Consider the following 21,462-nt stretch of genomic DNA (forward strand, 5'->3'; position numbering starts at 1 on the left):
AAATAGCGATAACACAGGAAAAACGCTATAATCTAAAAGAAGTCTGAGTATTGTAGAACATCAAATAAAAAAGACTACAATCTTGCTAGTTGGAAGAACAATAAAAGAAAATGGCATTTCAATTCAGTCTTGACGAAGGGATACAATTTCCACAAAGAGGAAACTAACTCAGAGCAGAGCAAAGATGGAGCCGGAGATTCAATGATGACATCTGTCTACCATGTGGCTAGATGCTGTGCTAATGTTTTTATATATTACCTCACATAAAGCTCACAACCTTGAGAAACTGGCATTATCTTTCCCATTTTGAAGACAGAATAACTGGGTCAAAAAGATTAAGGAATTTGCCAAATATCATATGGCTGTGAAACCAGGGATTCAAATCTAGATACATCTGGTGCCAGAGCTCATATAGATTCCATTAAATAACATGCGAGGAATATGAGTGAAAGCAAAGCAAAGCAGCTGGCAAGTTCAAGCCCTATTCTTGAACTGCAATCAGTCAAATCTGCCTAGCCCAGTTCTGGGTAAGGAAATGGTGGGAATAAGTTTTGGGAAGCAGATCAGGCTCACAGCATACAGGCTTTAAATGTCACCCTCATTAAGATCACATGAGTAAATATAAAATTGAACAGATATTGCCCAGAAATTGAGCTTGATGGGGAGATAATTACAATACAGCCTGGTACTAGCAATTACTGACATGTATGTTCAAGTCTCAAAAGCAGTGGTGGAAGGGGACATAATTAACCTTGTCAATGGTCAGTGAAGGAGAGTAATGGAAAATTTCAACAAGGTTTTCCAGAGATACTCCCTTGGCAGATATATTACTAGCAGTTATGCTATTCAAAATAAAGCAAAGCTGTAGATCTAAATACACAAAAAGATGTTTAGCACTGCTGACATTTAAGACTCTCTAAGTCTTTTTGTCCCCATTCAAATTACTGTTTTTTCTGCATCATAATTAACACAATGTCATTAACAGAGGTAGGCAGAGTGCAACTAAGGATAACAGCATAGAAACTATACAGAAACCATATTCAACCCCAAGGGCTCACATATCAGAACTGAGGGTGCTGGGGGTGTAGTACTGGTGTGTCCAGTGAAAAAAGTCACCTTTGCCATTCTCACCAAGATCTACTGCCCTGGACCAAAAGAGAAAAAGCAAAACAAAACAATCAGCTTGAAGAGTACCATTCATGGAAATTACTCAAGTGGAAAAAAATTACAATTGTAGTTTTTATGTAATTAGCATGTATGACGGGAGGAGCTGGAGAAAATAGTCTGTTTAAATAAAACACAGAAACTATAAATTTATAGACTATTTACAGTATACAAGGGACTTACACATACACTATCTTAGCTGACTCTCAAAACAGCATCTTAAGTTATTATCCATATTTTTCTTATAGGTAAGGAAACCAAGGCTCAGGGGTATAGAACAAATGCCTTGTAGTCAATAAGGAGCAACTTTAGTTCCAGGTCTAACTCTTTGTGAAAATCATGGGTCAAATAAAGTGCCATAAGATCAAATGATACCACCTGGTTGTTTTTTAAGAGCACGCTTAATGGAAAACTTAATTCAATAAAATATGTAATTAATGCTTCTCCTTAAACTGTGATGAAGACATATTTTTCACTTGTAATATATCTATAATAGAAGCAACATAAATAGTAAAAGGCTAATAAGCATTACATAATATATAACTTCTATATTAATAAGGATTTATAAGGCAGGTGAAGTTAAATTAAGAGGCAACAGTACATAACTTAGGTACCTCTTAATGATTAATAAGAAAGCCGATTAACTAAAAACTGGTATTAATGGTAAAAGCAATGCTCCCCAAAACAAAGGACTACTAGAAAAATGTACAAAAAATATGAACAACACTTAAGTTACAATATATCCTATTGCATTTTGGAGTGATAGGTGAGACTAAACTTTGGCACAAGACCTAGTAACACACTATAGACAGTAGATTTTATATACATGCATTTTTCTGGCCTTTTATACTACGATGTTCAATTAGTGATATGGCAAAAATGAATGAGAAAAGTATCTTACTAAGAGAAACCCTTCAATTCCACCAGAATTAAATTTGGGTAACATCAGAATATAAAATGGAAAAAGTAGTTAATTACCTGTTGGTAAACCCAGTGTAAAATATCTGTCCTGTCCAGGTTTGAACTGAATGATGCGATTACAGATGTACTTGGCTGCCCATTCACTAGCCAAGTCATAGTTATCAAGAATTACAAGCCTCATTATGGCGACGCAGAGCTTCCAGAAACAGAAGTTCAAACCTGAGAAAAGTCCATTTTAGAACACTTTATATAATAAAGAGATAATTTAAATTTAATAACTTTGTAAAACATGTAAATAATAGAGCACTGAAACAGCAGAATATATTGATGATTTTTAAAAGTGCATTACTGAAGAAGGATATGCACATATACAATCTGAATTTTAAAAATAGTAATAATAGCTGTTCTCTTTTGAGCAGACACGGAGTTTAAGGCAGTGGGCAGGTCATTTAAAAGTACAGTTAGCCTTCTGTGGATTCCATATTCGAGGACTCAACCAACCAAGAACTGAAAATATTCAGGGGAAAAATATGTTTGCATCTGTATTAAACAGGTACAGACTTTTTTTTTTTGGTCATTATTCCCTAAATACCGTATAACAACTATTTACACAGCATTTACATTGTATTAGGTATTATAAGCAATCTAGAGATAAAGTATATAGGCATATGTGTGCAGGTGATATGCAAGTGCTATGCCATATAATTTGAGGGACTTAAGCATCTGTGGATTTTGGTATCTGAAGGGGGATCCTAGAATCAATCCCTAACAGATACCAACAGACACCACCCACAGATACCAGGGACAAGTGTACATATTTTAATCCTTACAGCCATCTTGTGAAGTAAATAAAATGCCCAGTTGTAGATGAGGAAATGGACTCACATGATTTGACTAAGGTCACACAGGTAGTAAGCAACAAGGTCAGAATTCAAATAGTAACAATGGGATCACACTAGACATGTTCTTTTTAATAAGAGAATTCAACAGAAGAAAAAGAAAACAAAGTGAACTAAATAAACTGATCTCTGGAGGAGAAATTTCTTCACAGAAAGCAATTTTAGTTCCTCAAAAATTGTTCTAAAGAAAATTATACGTATATTAAGAGATCAGTCACTTAAAAGCTACACGATTCCATTTTACACAATGTAGGTTAATACCATGAAAGATGTGGAAATCAGCATTCTTACAGTAACTCACAGTTTCTGATATCTGTAAGATATATTGTTTTCCTTTTTTTAAAAAAATGGTATAAATTTAAGGGGTACAAATGCAATTTCGTTACACGGATATATTGTTTAGTGACTAGGTCTGGGGTTTTCATGTATCTATCACCTGAATAATGTACATTGATCCTAGCAATTTATCATCATCTACCCACTCCTACTCCCCAACCCTTCTGAGCCTCCAATGTCTATCAGTCTGCTTTCCATCAACCACGTGTACACATTATTTAACTCCCACTTATAAATGAGAACATGTGGTATTTTTCTTTCTGTTTTGGAGTTGTTTCACTTAAGATGATGGCCTCCAGTTCCACTCATGTTACTGCAAAGGACACGATTTCATTTTCAACGGCTGAATTTCGCGGTGTATATATACCACATTTTCTTTATCCAATCATTCATTGATCGACACTCAGGTTGATTTCTTATCTTTGCTAATGTTGTTAATGGAGGGAAGGCCATAAGCGTGAGGTGTCCAACTCCTTGGTATTTTGAACAAAGAACTGCACAAAAGGAAGGAAACACAGGGATGAAGCAGCGAAAGCAGGGATACTGAAGCAAGAAAAGCACTCCATGGGGTGGGAGTGGGCCCAAGCAAGCAGCTCAAGGGTCCGGTTACAAAGTTTTCTGGGTTTTAAGTACTCCTTTTGAGGTCCCTTATCGGTTACACCTTATCTGCATGAAGGATTTGGTCCGTGGCTAATTAAAAGCTGAGGTGAATTGGCTCCCTATGCAGATGAAGGGATGGCCCATGCTCACTCCACGGCCAATCCAAGGCACATTCTCCTTCCACCTGAGAGGTGGTGGAAGGCAGTCGATTGTAGGGAGAGTAGCCTTTGGTCCTTTGCTACTTGGGTATGGGGAGATGGGTTTTTTCCTTTTGGTTTAGCTTTAGGAAGTTTCCGTTAATTGGTTAACTGGCTTTAGGTTCCCTGCCCCCAGACGCAGGTGTTTTCTCTTTCAGGAAGTCAGCACAAATTGGCCTTAGATTTCCTGCCCCTAGACCTTGGTGTTTTCCCTTGATTCAGCTTTAGGAAGTCAGCACGAATTGGCCTTAAGTTCCCCGCCTCCAGACCCTATTCTACTGCCTCGCTGTCAATAGTGCTGAGATAAAAATGAGTGTGGCTATCTTTTTGATATAATGAATTATTTTCCTTTGGGTACATACCCAGTAGTGAGATTGCCAAATGGTAGTTCTACTTTTAGTTCTTTGAGAAATCTTCATACATTCTTTTCTACAGAAGTTGAACTAACTGGCATTACCACCAATAGCTTATAAACGTCCCCTTATAACATTTACTCAACATTCTATGACAATTCCCATAATCCTTAGATTTTTAATTCTTAGTTTTATATTTAAATGCATCAGTCACCAATACGAACGAAGCCTTTTATAACATGGTTTCGGCATTTCTGACTTTTGTACCCACACACTTTACATAGAGTAATAAGTCAAATTTTCTAAATTAATGAGATTAAAGTTCTTATTAAAATAAATGTATGGAATCTAAATGTCTTTAAGAAGATAACAGTTTCGAATTCCGACACACAACAAAATATTATGGTCACCATGATCTAGAATTCTGGCCCAATAACATTTATTTACAGAAAATAAATTACATAGTAAATCATAAATTCAGTACAACAAATGGACTCAGCCTCCACTTAAATATATCCATAATCTAATGTCAAAAACAATTTTAGACGTAAAGCAAAGAATCAGAAACAATTATTGGCTGTCATGACCATCAAAAGATACATTTACTTCTAACAAGAATATATGGCAAGCTGATTGTTAATAAAATGGGGGGGGGGAAAGTAAGGTAAGTAGGACGAGAAGCATTAGAGCTTTCCAATGTCTTCTGCGTCCTGGGCATGTTATTTTTCTCAGTTCAACACACATTTGAAGACCTATTATATACTAAGCACTGCTAGGTTCTGTAGACACAAAAATGATTGAGAACTCTATTGTCAAAGTGCTTAGAATCACTTAATTGTCTCTGAGATTGAAATTATTATTCTCACTCTTCAGATACAGAAAACTGCAACTCCAAGAAGTTTATTGCTGACGTTAAAAAGTGGCCCAGTGAGCTGACTTTAAAACCAAGTGTATCGGACTCAAAGACCCATATGCCACAGATGTTTTATAGGTTGAGAATCACTTAGGATGCTAGCTAAAAATATAGATTCGCAGGTCCCTCTCCCTAGATACAGTGTTTCAAAGATCTGGAAGTTCAAGGAGTCTCTGCTTTTGCAAATTATCACAGGTGATATTCATAATCAGGTGAAATTTGTTAAGAACACCACACACCTCACTGAAACGAAGTTCAAGCAAGTCTCTCAGACCAAGGTACAGGCAACTTTTTGTTTTATTAAACTCTCTGGAGGGCGCAGAGTCATCTCCAAAAGTCCCAAATGAATCCCTTCACCCAGAAGAAAGAAGAATTTCTTCACATTTATTTAAGTTTTTAAGATTTGACTTTTCCAGTTTTTGCCAATCCTCAGAGATCCAAACTACTATGGCCTTATGCAATTCCCTGGCATCACGACAAGACAGCATCAAAAAACAACAGAGCACCACCCTTTCCCTCGTCTTCCTTCAGGTGCTGATTCATTTTGGATGTGCATCGCTAGGGAAAAGGGCTGCTGAATATAAAATCGCAAAACTTCAAAGCTGGATGGCAACTTCCACACCTGTGAAGTTACACAACTAGTTAATGGCGGGGCCAGGACCAGAATCTACACTTGCAGAACCTCTGCTCCGAGCTTTTCCTTACTCAACCTGACCTGACCTCAAAGGGTAAGGGTGGCCTGGCCGCGCGTGTGGGACCGACCCGAGGAGGGACGAGAGACAGTAGAGAAGGCTGTGGTTCCAGCCCGGGAGGCGGGGACTGCAAATACCCTCAGCCGCGCTTTTGCCTGGCCCTCACTCGGCAAACGACAGCGAATGCAAATGAGGATGACTGTTAGGAATTTTTAACAAGTGTAGGGAGAGGTGTCAGGAGGAAGCCGCGAGAGAGGAGAGGACAGGGACGCCTCCTCCCGTAGATACAAATCCTGAGAGGACAACCAGGTCCGCGAGGGGCAGGACGGGAGACCCCACGCGCCCCCAGCCTCGAGGTTCCTGAGACCCCATTCTGCCCGGCCCAGCGTCCCCGTCTCGGCACAAAGCCCGCACAAGGCGAAATCGCCGTTGGGTCCCCCGGCCCGAGTCCCCTTCTAGGCGCTCCCCCCGTCCCCCCGCCTCTAAGCTTACCGGCAGACCCAATGGCTCTTCCGACGCTGGAACAGCGGGAACAAGCAACGCCCAACCACCCGCGAGCGACCCCGGCGGACCAGTGGAGCGCGAATCCCACGGACCCGGATGCAGATAAAGGCGCAGGAAGGAACCGCGGCGCGGCCGGCAGGCGCTGCGCATGCGCGCTGCCTTTTGGGCCCCTGAGCTGAGACTCTGGGAGGTCGGTCCGAGTGCGGTGCCGCGGGGCGCGCTTCCTGCTTGGATGATCGCAGTTTCCAGGGCATCACTTTACCGCTGCTTTCCCCCCGCCATCTTTCAGAGAGGGATTTGCAGTAGATTCTTTAGGCTTATGAGATTTCGTATGTAGTACCGTAGTGCTCATACATACTTTGTTGCTTATGTTGCTGTTTGGCAACATGAAAACATTTGCCGTTTATGAATACATTTCTCTCTCTACTCCAAGTTATTGAATGCATATTTGCAAATGCAATGACAGATAAGCGTCTTGTGTCAAAAAACTCATCAAAGTCAAGTTTGCAAAAGGGCAAACAGTACCATGGGAAATCGGGAGCGTCTCAGTAAGAGAAAACAGAGACTATAATAGGGTACCGGCTTTTGCTGAATGAGTCTAAGAAAGGGATAGAGGAAGCTGGAATCAGCTTTCAGCTGGGTATCACAGATGTCTATACAGGAGTGGGAAGGAAGTAGCGCTGTGGAAATTATTGTAAAGAAAGCAGCAATCATTCAAAAGGAGAAAAGGTTGTTGTGTCTTCACCATATTCCACCAGGAACACTGTTCCATTAAGAACACTGTTTAGAGTTCTATTAGGAACAATACAATCTTGACTCCTGGCCGACTTAAGGTTCTATTTCCGTGGAAACTACAAGTTAAAAAATTGTAAAACGCTGTGTCCTCCAACTCGTTATATGAAATTCTTCACCTGGATTGTAAATCCAGCCTGCTTCTTTGGATGAAATGACTCCTCGTGCATCCTTTAGTTAAGAGCAGGATGTTACATTCTCGTTGATTTAGCTTTAAACAGCAACATTGCTCACATACTGATAGTAGACAGCTTTGTTAGTACTATAGCCTTGAGTAAGTTTGCAAAAGCGATTTTTGGCCAGGTTCGGTGGCTCACACCTGTAATCCCAGCACTTTTAGAGGCCATGGCGGGTGGATGGATTGAGCCCAGGAGTTGGAGACCAGTCTGGGCAACATAGCCAGACACTGTCTCTACAAAAAAGATTGAGGTAAAATGATGAAGTAGTTTGTAGGCTGTGCAAAGAATTTAGGCTTTGTATTATAGGCAATAGGGAGTCACTTAAGCTTTATGAATTAGAGATAAGAGACTAGAACATATGTGTTTTAGAAAGAATGCTGTAGAAAGGTGGAGATTGAATGACGGTCTTGAATTACAGATATGTACCGCATAAGGAAGTTTAGGTAAGGAATGGACTGGATATTTGGCAATGGTCCTGTAAGATTATAACGGAACTGAAAACCTACGGACATTGTAGTAAATGTAAAGCTGTAGAGTAACGTCACTCGTGTTTGTGGCTACATGGGTGTAAACCTACTGTGCTTCCAGTCTCATAAAAGTCTAGCACATACAATTATGTACAGGACATAATACTTGATAATAAATGACTATGTTACTAGTATATGTATTTGCTATATTCTACTCTTTATCATTATTTTAGAGTGTATTCATTCTGTATTTATTTATTTATTTATTTTGAGACAGAGTCTTGCACTGTCACCCAGGCTGGAGTGCAATGGCACAATCTCAGCTCACTGCAACCTCCTCCTCCTGAGTTCAAGCAATTCTCCTGCCTCAGCCTCCCAAGTAGCTGGGATTACAGGCAGCTGCCACCAAGCCTCTCTAATTTTTTTTAGTTTTAGTAGAGACGGGGTTTCACTTATTGGCCATTCTGGTCTCGAACTCCTGACCTGGTGATCTGCCTGCCTCAGCCTCCCAAAGTGCTGGGATTATAGGCATGAGCGCCCGCGCCCAGCCCTATTTATATTTTTAAAAGTTAACTGTAAAACAGCCTCAAGGAGGTCTTTCAGGAGATATTCCAGAAGAAGGCATTGTTGTTGTAGATGACAGCTACATGTGCATTATTGCCCCGATGAACTTCCAGTGGGATAAGATGTGAAAGTGAAAGACAGGGATATTGATAATCCTGACCTTGTGTAGGCGTAGGCTAATGTGTGTGTTTGTGTCTTCATTTTAACAAAAAAATTTTAACAGGAAAAAAAATTAAAAATACATTTAAAATAAAAAAACTTATAGAATAAGGATATAAAAAAGGAAATGTTTTGGACACCTCTCCAATGTGTGTTTTAACCTTAATGTTATTACTAGAGTCAAAAAGGTTTTTTGTCTGAGATGGAGTCTCACTCTGTTGTCCAGGCTGGAGTGCAGTGTCACAATCTTGGCTCACTGCAAACTCTGCCTCCCGGATTCAAGCAATTCTCCTGCCTTGGCCTCCCAAGTAGCTGGGACTACAGGCGCATGCCACCACACCCGGCTAATTTTTTGTATTTTCAGTAGAGATGGGGTTTCACCATGTTAGCCAGGATGGTCTTGATCTCCTGACCCTGTGGTCCCCACTCCTCAGCCTCCCAAAGTGCTGGGATTACAGGCGTGAGCCACCACTCCTGGCCAAAAAGATTTAAAAAATTTAAATATGAAGTAAGAAAGCTACAGGAAACTAAGGTAAATTTATTATTGAAGAAAAAAACCATTGTTTTATAAATTTAGTGTAGCCTAACTGTACATTGTCTATAAAATCTACAGTAGTATACGGTAATGTCCTAGGTCTTCGCGTTCACTCACCACTCATTCACTGACCTACCCAGAGCAACCTCCAGTCCTGCAAGCTCCGTTCATGGTAAATGTCCTATATAGGTGTACTGTTAATATTTTCTAATTTTTATACTTTTTATACTGTACCTTTTATTTGTTTAGACATGCAAATATATACCATTGTGTTATAATTGCTTCCCGTATTCAGTAATATGCTGTACAGGTTTGTAGTCTAGGAGCAATAGGCTATACCACATATGTGTAGTTTGTGTACATATACTAGGTTTGTGTGCATATACTGTATAACATTCACACTATAATGAAATCGCCTGAAGATGCATTTCTCAGAATGTATCCCCATCATTAAGTGATGCATGACCGTATGGTAGGAAGACTCTAACACAGAACGACTCTGAGTGTACCTTGTATTTTTCCTGCCCAGCCTTAGTATCAGGCATTTCACTAATAGCTGATAGTTGTATTATTAATCAACAATGGATGTTAAATTTTGTCAAACACTTTCTATGTATCTATTGAAATGGTTGTATGGTTTTCCATTTTAATATGTTGGTGAATTCAGCGTTGAGTACACTTTTATTGCTGGGGAAAATTCGATTTGGTCATTGTTTTTCTTGGTCAGGATCTTTCTTATACATTTATTGTTGGGTTCAATTTTCTAAAATTTTGTTTAAAAAGTTTACACCTATGTGTATGAGGGATATCAGTCCATAGTATTTTTTGTTTGATAGTTTTTATTTGTGTGTGAAGTTTTTGTCTAGTTTTAGTATCATAGTAATAACAAACTCATAAATTGAGTGGGAAAATTTCCCTCTTCAATGTTTTGGAAGAATTTGTGTTGAATTGTAATAATATAATTTACTCTTTAAATACTTGATAGCATTCACTAGAGAAGCCGTATGTACATAGAGTTTTCTTTTTTGAAAAATGTTAACTACAAATCCAATTTCCTGAATAAATACAAGATTATTCAGGTTATCTATTACATAATTTTCATTGAGATGTTATTCACATACTATAAACTCAGGCTTTTAAAGTATACAATTCAGTGACTTTCAGTATATTCACAATGATGTGTAACCATCACTACTATCTAATTGTATTTTTCTATTTCTGTCCCCCACCCCCACATCAAAAGAGACCTCATCACCTGTTAGCAGTCCCTTCCAATTCTCCCTCGCCTACCTCATTTCCTGGCAACCACTAGTATACTTCCTTTCTCCATGGATTTGCCTATTCTGGATATTTCATATAAAATGGAATCAACATGTGGCCTTTTGTGTCTTGTTTCTTTCACTTTGCACTATATTTTCAAGCTCCATCCATGTTGTACTTCATCACATTTTATTGCAGAGTAATATTCCATTGTGTTGATATACCACATTTTGCTTATCTGCTTGCTAGTTAATAGACATTGGATTGTTTCCTGCTACGATGAGCATTTACACAAAAGTTTTTGTGTGAACATTTATTTTCAGTTCTCTTGGATATATACCTGGAAGTGGAATTCCTCGGCCATATGGTAACTACATGATTAACTTTTTGAAGAGCTGCCAAAATGTTTTCACAGCAACTGTACCATTTCATATTCCACCAAAAATGCATGAGGGTTAAAAATTTCTCACATCCTTGCAAACACTTGTTATTTTCTATCTTTTTTATTATAATGATTCTAGTGGGTATGAAATTATTTGAATATGCGTTTCTCTAAAGACTTATGATGTTGAGCATCTTTTCATGTGATTATTGCACTTTTGATATCTTATTTGGAGAAGTGTCTATTCAAATCATTTCTTGATTTTTTAAATTGGGCTATTTGGTTTTTTATTGTTGAATTATAGGAGGTTTTCATATATTCTCAATAGTAGACCCTCATCAGATATATGATTTAGAAATATTTCCCCATTTTATGATTTATCTTTTCACTTTCTTGATACTGTCCTTGGAAGGAAAAACATTTTTTAATTTGATAAAGTTCAGTTCATCTACTTTTTCTTCAGATGTCATGATTTTGATGTGCTAGCTATGTAACTAGAAAAATTTGGGCTTGTATTTTGTGTCATTTTTCCTTCTATTTTTCCAGTTATTCATTTTTATTGTATTTTACCAAAGCACTGGTTTGTGACAAATTGAAAATTAAAAAAAAATTATCCTTCACCACAGATAGCTTGATAAGTGCTGTTTTTGAGACCTATCCTGTTTACACTGGATGATATTTAGGGTATGTTTGTGGCCCTACACAGTGGCCAAAACAGGGTGCCAAGGGAACGGGGATGGAAGGGATGAGTCAGGGAACAGGTCATGAGCAACTGCTATGGGAGTTGTTCCCTTAACCAGGGAGGAAAGGGAAGGGGTGACTTCAAATCTTCCGATGTTCAGGGTCAAGAAGATTCACACCTATGATCTATTATAAAAGTTTTATAGTTTTATCTTTTACATTTAAGTCTTTGAGTTAATTTTTATGTATCGTATATGGTAGAGGTCCAACTTCATTCTTTTACAGATAAATATTCAATTGTAAAAGCGTCATAGGTAAAAAAGACTGTTCTTTCCCCTCTTGAATGGTCTTGGCAAACTTACTAAAAATCAGTTGACCACAGAAACATGGGCTGTCAGTTCTATTCCATTGAGCTACATGTCTATCTTTATGCCAGTACCACACTATTTTGATTGAGATCAATTTGTAGTAAAGCTCGAAATCAGAAAATATGAGTCCTCCATGTCTTTCTTTTAGACTGTTTTGGCTAGCCTGGATACCTTGTATTTCCATGTGAATTTTAGGATCCGCTTGACCATTTCTGGGGGAAAAAAAAGGCCATTGGAATTTTATATTAATTATACTGAGTATATTGATCAATTGGTGAGTATTACCATCTTAACTATATTAACTCGATCAGTCCATGAACACAGGATGTCTTTCCACTTATTTGGCTCTTAATTTCTTTCAGCAACATTTTGCAGTTTTCAGCATATGAGTCTTGAGCCTTTTTGGTTACATTTATTCCTAAGTATCTTTTTGATGCTATTGTAAAGGGAATTGTTTTCTTAATTTCATATTTGCATTGTCCTTTACTAATGTATAAGAACTCAACTGATTTTGCAAAACCACAATGAGGTACCATCTCACACCAGTCAGAATGGCTATTATTAAAAAGTTTAAAAAATAACAGATGCTGGTAAGGCTATGGAGAAAAGGGAACATTGATACACTGTTGGTGGGAATTTAAATTAGTTCAGCCAGTATGGAAAGCAGTTTGAAGATTTCTCAAAGAACTTAAAACAGAACTACTGTTCAACCCAGCATTCCCATTACTTGCGTATATACTGAAAGGAAATTAAATTTTTCTACCAAAAAAGACACATGCACTTGTACATTCATCACAGCACTATTCAAAATGGCAACCTAGGTGCTCATCAATGGTGTATTGGATAAATAAAATGTGGTACATACACACCATGGCATACAAGGCATCCATAATAAAGAATGAAATCACATTCTTTGCAGCAACGTGGATGCAGCTGGAGGCCTTTATCCTAAGCAAATTAATACAGGAACAGAAAACCAAATACCATATGTTCTCACTTATCAGTGGGAGCTAAACATTTGAGTGCACATGGACAAAAAGGTGGGAAAAATAAACACTGGGTTCTATTAGTGGGGAGAGGGAGGGGTGGAAAACTACCTATTGGGTTCTATGCTTACTGGGTAATGGGATCATTCAGACCCCAAACTTCAGTGTCACTCAATATACCCAAATAACAAACCTGCACATGTACCCCTTAATCTAATAAAAAAGTTAAAATTATTTTAAAAACAACAAAATACAAAAAGAAAAGCAAAGCAAAACAAAATGAAAATACTCATATATCAAAGATCATGGTGCCTAAAACAATCCATGAAGCCAGTACTTCTAGATTTGCAAATAATTCCTTTCTCAATCAAACTGTTTAAAAAAATAAAAATAAAGCCAGGACTGGGTTAATAAGCAAAACAAAGAAAAAAAACAATTGGTTCTTAAATGTCAGTCTTGTATTCTGCAACTTTGCTGTACTAGCTTATTAGCTATAATAGTTGTGTGTGTGTGTCTGTGTGTGTGTGTGAGGATTTTCTATATGTAAGATTATATATAGTTTTACTTCCTTTCCAGTTTGAGTGACATTTATTCCTTTTTCATGCTATGTGCTCTGGCTAGAACCTCCACAACAATATTTAATACAAGACATCCTTATCTTGTTCCTAATTTTGGAGAAGAGCTTTCAGTCTTTCACCATTAAGCATGAGGTTTGTGTGTTTTTCATGGATTTCATTTATCAGCTTAAGGGAGTCCCCTTCTATTTTTAGTTTGCTGAGTGCTTTTTTAAAGAAAAGTGTATTGAATTCTGTTACTTGTCTGTGTTTGTTGAAGGGATTTTTGCTTTAGTCTATTAAATGGTGTTTATGCTGATATTCCTATATTGAACTAACTAACACTGGGTTCTATTAGTGGGGAGAGGGAGGGGCTAAATCTCACTTGGTAATGTACAATTCTTTTTAGATGTTGCTGGATTTGGTTAGTGCTTTGTTGAGGATTTTAACATCTATCTTTATAATGCTACTAATCTGTAGTTTTTTTCTTTTGATGTCTTTGCCTGGCTTTGGTATCAGAGTAATATCGGCCTCACAGAATGAGTTAGAAAGTTTATTCTCCTCTTCTTGTTGAGAAAAACTGGTGTTAATTCCTAGAATTTACCAGTGAGATGGTCTGTTCCTGGGCTTTTTATCTGTTGGAAGTTGTTTGATGGCTAATTGAGTCTCTTTACTTACTATTGATCTATTTGGATTTTCTTTCTTGAGTCAGTTTTGGTAGTTTGTGCATTTCTAGGAATTTGTTTCATCTAGATTACCTAGTTTGTTGGCATATAATCATTCAGTGTACTTCTTTCTAATCCTTTTAGTTTTTGTGAGGTTGCTAGAAATATCCGCTCTTTCATTCTTGATTTTAGTTATTGGAATAATTTTCTTTTTTTTTTCCCCTAAAAGTTCATCAGTTTTGTTGATCTGAGTCAAAAAAACCAACTTTTGATTTTGTTGATTCTTCTGCATTATTTTTCTATTTCTTATTTCTTTTATTTCTACTCTCCTCTTTGTTATTCCCTTCCTTCTGCTTGCTTTGGCTTTAGATTTCTCTTCTTTTTTTTTTTTTTTTTTTTTTTTTTTTTGAGACGGAGTCTCGCTCTGCCGCCCAGGCTGGAGTGCAGTGGCGCGATCTCGGCTCACTGCAAGTTCCGCCTCCCGGGTTCACGCCATTCTCCTGCCTCAGCCTCCCGAGTAGCTGGGACTACAGGGGCCCGCCACCTCGCCCGGCTAGTTTTTTGTATTTTTAAAGTAGAAACGGGGTTTCACGGTGTCAGCCAGGATGGTCTCGATCTCCTGACCTCGTGATCCGCCCGTCTCGGCCTCCCAAAGTGCTGGGATTACAGGCTTGAGCCACCGCGCCCGGCCAGATTTCTCTTCTTTTACTAGTTTCCACACGAAGTGTTTTGTTGCTGTTTGTAGTTATTGTTTGTTTGTTTGTTTGTTTAGAGACTTTTCTGCACAAAAGTCACAAGTAAATTCTTTCATGTGTGTGGTCACTGAGATCTCTGTTCTGTTAACCTAATGATCAGATAATGATTACGCAGAGATTCCCTTAAATGTCTGAATAATTCCACAGTCCTTGCTGAGTGATTGTGTGTGTGTGTGTGTGTGTGTGTGTGTGTGTGTGTGTGTGTGTTGGGACACACCTGCGACACAGGCAGTTTACAAATCTGCTTTAGCCTTTACTTCCTCCTTGAACAGAGCCTATAGGTTAGCCATGGGTGAGAGCTTGGGGTCTCTTGGGTCTTTCTTGAGCATATACATCAACCTATGCATGTGTTTGACATTCTAGATTCCAAAGAACATGTGGGAGTTTTCAAGGTTCCAATGATATCTTATTCCCCAGTCTTTCCATGTGTGTTGGTTGATCTATTGTTTACCCCAAGTATTAACCATCAACTCAGCCAGTTAAGAATTTTTGACAAATGTCTCCTTCCTATTGGTAGTGACTTTATCACTAGATGAGTTCTGAGTTGGGCAAAATAAAGACAAGTCTTTCAGTAGATTCTTCCAGAGTTCTTCTGTCTTAAACACACAGGCTAAGTATGGCTATTCTTTGGAAATGAGGCTTTGAAAGTGCTGCAGCCCTGTTTCCGCCACTGATCTGGGGCATGAGGATGTACCTAGGGTATACTAAAACACGACAGAACTTACTGTTCTTACTAATATTTAGCCACTTTTATTGAATAAGTCATCCCTAGGTTTCTGCCAGTCTTTTGTTAATATCTAGAGTTCTGAAAAAGTTGATTTTGATAGAGTTTGCTAGGTTTTCCTTTGGAAATTTTTCTCTTTAACTTCTTGAAAATATGGACCAGAGTTATGATAAATGTTTTTATGTTCTTATCTACTAATTCTATCATTTGTGTTATTTCTGATTATCTTTCAATTTATCAACTTTTATTCCTCTTATTTTTCATACTTTTCTACTTCTTTGCCTTACTGGTGATTTTCCATTTGATAGTCACGTTGTGAATTTTACCTTTTTGAGGGCTGGATATTATTGTTTTCCTAAAAATATCCTTGAGATTTGTTCTGGGATATGGCTAAGTTACTCAGAACTGTTAGGAAATAGTTTGGTCCATTTCAGTCTTGTTTTTATGCGTCTTTAGGTAGGATTAGAGCAGGGCTTTTTTCTAGGGTTAACTTTCCCCACTACAGAAGTAAGAACTTTCTTAGTATTTTAACCTTTACTTTATGAATTATGGTGTTTTCTCTTCTAGTTGTGGGAAAAGACAATATGTCTTTCCCTACATGGGCCTCAGACACTGTTCTCTCACCTTTCAAGTATCTGTCTCCCTAGACTCACATTCCTCACATACTTGTGCTCATCAATACTCAGCTGAATGGTCCAGGGGAACATTCTTCCAGAGTTCTCTTTCTGTGCAGAGATCTCCCGAGTTCTCTTTCTGTACAGTTCTCTCCTCTTGGTTCTTTGCCTTGCAAACTTAGCCACCTTGGCTTTCGTGGACTCCCAGTTCTGTCCTCTTAACAGAGAGACAGTGGGTCTCTGTTTGAGTTTCCTCGCCCTATACTAAAACATGGAAACTCTCTGTAGACGTTAATCTAAGACAATTTGTAGGGCTCATTTTTTTTTGTTCCCCACCACTTAGGAATCTCTGTCCTTCACTGCCCAATGTCCAATGTTTTCAAATATGTTGTTTCATACATTTTGTCCCATTCCTTAGTAAGTCAAGAGGGTAAATCAAATCTATGCATGATCTCAGCTGGATTTAAAGAATAGTTGACCCATTCAAATACAATTCAATAAAATCTCATTACCCAAATTCTGTCTAATGCTGAAAAATGAGTTGCTGTGGTTAGTAAAAAAGCAATATATTTTCTTCAGCCAGTTGTTACAACTTGTTTGCTCTCTGTAAAGGGTGACTATTAAATTTTAAATGACTTTTAAAAAGTCATTATCAACAATTATTTATAACTGTGTTAAGCATAAAACCTGGTTGAAAAATATTGTGTTCATGGAATCAATTTCAAATTTCTCAGGAAATAAAAATAGAAAGATGTTATTTGGAAGTTTCATATAAATTGAAAGTTAATGTCTTTCTTAATACTTTGTATTTCATTTTTCTTGTCTGAATTATGTAAAAGGAAATTGAAAACATTTGTAAGTCCCTAGATGAGAAGTCAGTAAAAATCTGGAGGATCTTGGTGCTAGAAGTAAAAACTGAAGAAATGTGGATCGGTGTGTGAGCTCATGTAAAGGGTACCCAGAAAGTTTGTGTGCGCATGTGTGTGTGTATAAATGTTTTTGTTCAGATTATGTAATAAAAGCAAAAATAAGGTCAGATTTGATTAAAAAAGAAGATAATTTTATAGAAATAATTACTTGCCATCTTGTGGCATACTGACTGCAAAAATAACCTTAATTCTCTATCTCCTTATTCTACTTCCTTTCTAATGTGATCGAGCTTTGTGGTCACTTATTGAACATCATGGTAGCTATTGCTAACTGATACACATCTGCCATAATGCATCAGAGAAAGGATGTGGCCTTGTTTTGTTCCCTGCACCCTCAGGAATGATGACAAGGCTCTCAGAGATGTTGGCTATATCTTCCAAGATGGGTTTTGTGCTCCTGAGAAAAGGTGTTGCCACACATTTTGCCTCACGCAGGAGCAAATGTGTATCAGATCAGGTCTCTTGGCTCATGAGTTGGGCCTCCATTGACAAGGCAAGCAATACGGGGTGTCTAAAGGTTTAATAAGCTTTCATTCATAATTTTAGCCAGATAGTTGAAAATATAATTAGATAGAATAAAAGCTTTCCTACAGGAAAGTGGAATATGCTCACATCACCCATTTCTTACAGAAAATGTACAGTCTAAGAGGGCAAATGGGGCATTTAGATTGTTAATGTGATTTGGGTTTTTAGTCAGCCATCTGGTTATAAGGAGAGATGGGGAAACTGACTTGAAGATACATTTGCATAGCAGGCTAATTATTTTTAATTAGATTTTAGATTTATTTCAGTCATTCTAGGCTTGATAAAGTTGGGTGAAAGGCGAAAGTCACCACTTGCAAGACTAAACTTAACCAGATTACCCCCTCCATACAAACACTGAAGTAGAATAAAGGTTTATCCCAGAAAGATTAAGAGGACAATTGATTAAATGAGCAAGGCACAGTGTTCACAAGTAAGAATGAAGGAACAAGCTCCTGATGCAGAGATGAGATGATTTAACTGCTAAAGGTGAAGAAATAGTCTTTGTGTAATCAGAAGCTAGCATGGATGATTATTGATTTAAGGATTTTATTAAAATCTAATTTTACCAAACCTGTCCACCATGGTTTACATCTTATCATATTTGCATTTATTACAGGAAGGTTCATTCTGAGCAACATAAAACATCATTAATATGCTGCCATTTCAATTTACTCACTATTCCTCTAAATTAAAACAAGAATTTTTTATTTTGAAAGCCAAAAAAGCCAGACAGTAAAATTTGAAAAATTTATATCAGCACTGAGATGTTCATAAGATTTCTTTAGACAAGAATAATAAAAATGCACATGGTAAGAATATATAATGAGATTTAGGGAATTTCAATTTTAATAACATAGAGTAAAGCACTGTCTCTTGACTGTAATTTAATAAAGGATGTTTTCCTGGGATCATAAACTGTGAAATTATAGCCTCAGAGGCTTCCCAATGACAACTAACACTAAGGTTAAATAAGAACTTTAGAATTAAACAACACAAGGTATTGTATTGAAGAATATATCGTTGTAAAAAAATAGCTATAAAACTTAGTCAGTGTATTCTAAAATTTACCAATGGAAGCTAAAGAGAAAAGTTTAGAGGCATATGGATAAATAATTTAAGATTATATGCCAAAGAAATTATTGACAATACTTCTCCTTTATTGATAAAACTATTTGTACCATACAATGAAATGTTTCATGTTCATAGAGGTTTTGGAATAGAATTTAAACTTCCAGAGTTATTAAAATGAGTCCTAAATAACTTTCATGAATATGAGGACTTTGTAGGTCTTGTCCTCAGCTATATTCTTGGCATTAAGCATAAAGCCTGCACTTAGTAGGTGCTCGGTATTCAACGTTATTTCTGTTTGAAATGAAAGCTGCTGCTATGCTACACTTTTACACAAGAGGGCGTGATTGAAACTGATATAAGACAGGATATGCTGATAGCACTACTACATTTTCATATAAACTGTAGGTTTTCCTTTTTCTAGTCCATCTTTATGGATAGCAGGTCACTCTGGATGCCCTTCTATAGAATAGCAGCAACAGGCAGCAAAAAGTATTTAAAAATCCATTAAACTGAAATTTTCTACAATATAAAACATAGTGTCCACTTTCATTTGTTAGGTTTAACAGATTTACCAGATAACTCAAAAAGAAACACAAAATAGAGTGATAAAAAAAATTCAGGAGATTTTCTTTAAGAGCAACTTTTCCGTATGAACTAGAGCTCTGTCTCAGATTATTACTATGGGAATCGTGCTTGTCTTTGGATAGCACGTCCCTTACATTTCATTTTTTTCCATTTTTGTGAGTAGTGAAGAAACTAGTATCGACAAAGTTAACCTTGAAAAGAAAATGGATTATTTAGAGAATAAAATGGCAATAAAAAGCAAAAGGTGAAATTGGAGAAGTGGCTGCTAATATTTTATATGTTGGGGAGAAGGAGATAGACTTGTTAGGTGACTGTGCTGGTTCTACAAAGATCCAAGGCACAGACACTTCCTGACAATTGTAAATTGCAATTGTATAGCTATTATAGTTCGCCCTTGCTCCCTTGTCTTCCAGCTCTCTCCTCATGGGCTCACAATGGTCTTATTCAAAAATAAACAGCATAACAACCCAAAACCAACAACAAAAAAATCCTCTAGAGCTAACTTCCTAGATAGTTTTCTTGCTTGGCAACAGTCACCATGACATATTCACTGCTATAATTGATGGGCACTCTTTATCTTCCTATTTAGTCTCTGGGAAACATTTAGTTCCATTGACCTCTCTTACATTTACAAATATTGTTTTCACCTGCTTTCCTTCTTACCTTTGTGGACTTTCCTTTTTAATCTCTCAGATGGGCTTTTCTTTCCCAGATTTCTTCTTTGGCTCTCTTCTCACTTTATACAGTATCTCTGAACAAGTACTTCCATTCTGTGACTTCAGTTATATTGTCTGAAATTTTAAACTCTAGCTTTCCTGTCAAGCTTGAGCTCCAAATCCCTGTGAAACTGAACTCTAGGCTTTCCAGCTGGAAATTCAGACGTGTTCAAAGAGATCTCAGCACTCTTTACCCCATATCCATTCCTATTTCATTGTTTATTTCAGTGAATGGCAATACTATCTGGTCAATGGCCCAAGCCAGGTGTCTTGGCAGTAATTTGAATTTCACTTTCTTTCTCAGCCTCCACGTCTAATCAATGACTCTGGGAGACATTATTGCTTATCTCTACACCAGCCAGTTTCAACCCTCTCTTCTTGTTGCTGGAAACTGCCACCTATTTTAGAGGCTGAAGGGCCAGATTTTGCTTTCTCAATTTTCCTTGCATTTAAGGAATGGACATTTTACCTAATGGGACATTGAGGGAGATGAGCTTAAAGTCTTCTGGGAAAGACCTTTCTCTCTGATAAAGAAACAGAGATGTCTGTGCAGAGGGCTTATCCTTTTACTTCCTGTTATGAACACTGCTGTTTGAAGATATGATGCTCAAGGTTACTGCTTGAAAAAGAGAGAGCTGCGTGGAGAAGTCAACACAGAGTTCTCACAAGAATGTAGCAACTGTGTTGTGAAGGTTATTTTATGTATCAACTTGACTAGACTTAAGGATGCCCAGATAAGTGGTAAAATATTATTTCTCGGTTTGATTGTGAGGATATTTCTGTAAGAGATTCGCATTTGGATTAGTGAGATGGCCCTCACCAAGGAGTGGAAATCATCTGAGACCACTGAGGGCCTGAATAGAACAAAAAGCCAGGGGAAGGGCAAATTTGTTCTCTCTTCATGAGCTGAGCCATCCATCTTCTTCTACCTTTGGACATCGGTACTCCTGATTTCAGGCCTTCAGACTTGGATTGGGTTTAGATCACTGGCTTCTCTGGTTCTCAGGACTTTGGGTTTGGGCTGGAACTATGCCACAGCATTCCCAGTCCTCCAATTTGCAGAGGGAAGATTTGGGGACTTCTCAGCCTTCATAATCAAATGAACCAATTCCTCATGATAAATCTTTCTCTACATATCTATGTATGTCCTTTTGGTTTTATTTCTTTGGAGGACCCTGAATAATACATGTGCCCATCTCTTTTCTTATTACACAAGAAAATGACCACAAATTATTCTCGTACTTACATTTGGAATTAGTCTACCGAAATTTAAGGCTAATTGATTTTAACTGCTAAATGTATTTTGAATTTGACTCCTTCTTTAACCCCCTTTGCTAATACCTTTGTGCTTTACTCTATTATTTCTGACATG

The 21,462-nt window shown here is 37.5% G+C and overlaps 1 protein-coding gene and 1 long non-coding RNA gene across 10 annotated transcripts in view; one reads left to right on the plus strand and one right to left on the minus strand.

Moving 5' to 3' along the window:
• The window catches only part of GNPDA2 (glucosamine-6-phosphate deaminase 2), a 34,134-nt gene extending 27,469 nt beyond the window's left edge, over positions 1 to 6,665 (minus strand). For 4 of the 9 annotated variants that reach the window (XR_012435312.1, XM_065544955.1, XM_005554800.4 and 1 more), the window contains exons 1-2: positions 6,568 to 6,665; positions 2,143 to 2,304 (exon numbers count right to left, since the gene is read on the minus strand). Coding sequence is in view for 6 of the 9 variants with exons in the window: in XM_065544955.1 (XP_065401027.1) it covers positions 2,143 to 2,266 (124 nt within the window). In the remaining 3 variants the exon portion in view is untranslated. Of the gene's footprint in view, positions 1 to 2,142; positions 2,305 to 5,622; positions 6,006 to 6,567 lie in introns of all 9 variants that reach the window. The other 5 variants (XM_065544956.1, XM_074040934.1, XM_074040935.1 and 2 more) reach the window with 2 other exon arrangements.
• A 4,191-nt stretch (positions 6,666 to 10,856) lies between these two features.
• The window catches only part of LOC141410377 (uncharacterized), a 48,431-nt gene continuing 37,825 nt past the window's right edge, over positions 10,857 to 21,462 (plus strand). Inside the window, exon 1 of the long non-coding RNA XR_012435313.1 lies at positions 10,857 to 10,902. This is a non-coding gene — a long non-coding RNA (uncharacterized lncRNA). The remainder of the gene's footprint in view (positions 10,903 to 21,462) is intronic.

This window comes from Macaca fascicularis, chromosome 5, assembly GCF_037993035.2.
Source record: "Macaca fascicularis isolate 582-1 chromosome 5, T2T-MFA8v1.1".
Classification (NCBI taxonomy): Eukaryota; Metazoa; Chordata; class Mammalia; order Primates; family Cercopithecidae; genus Macaca; species Macaca fascicularis.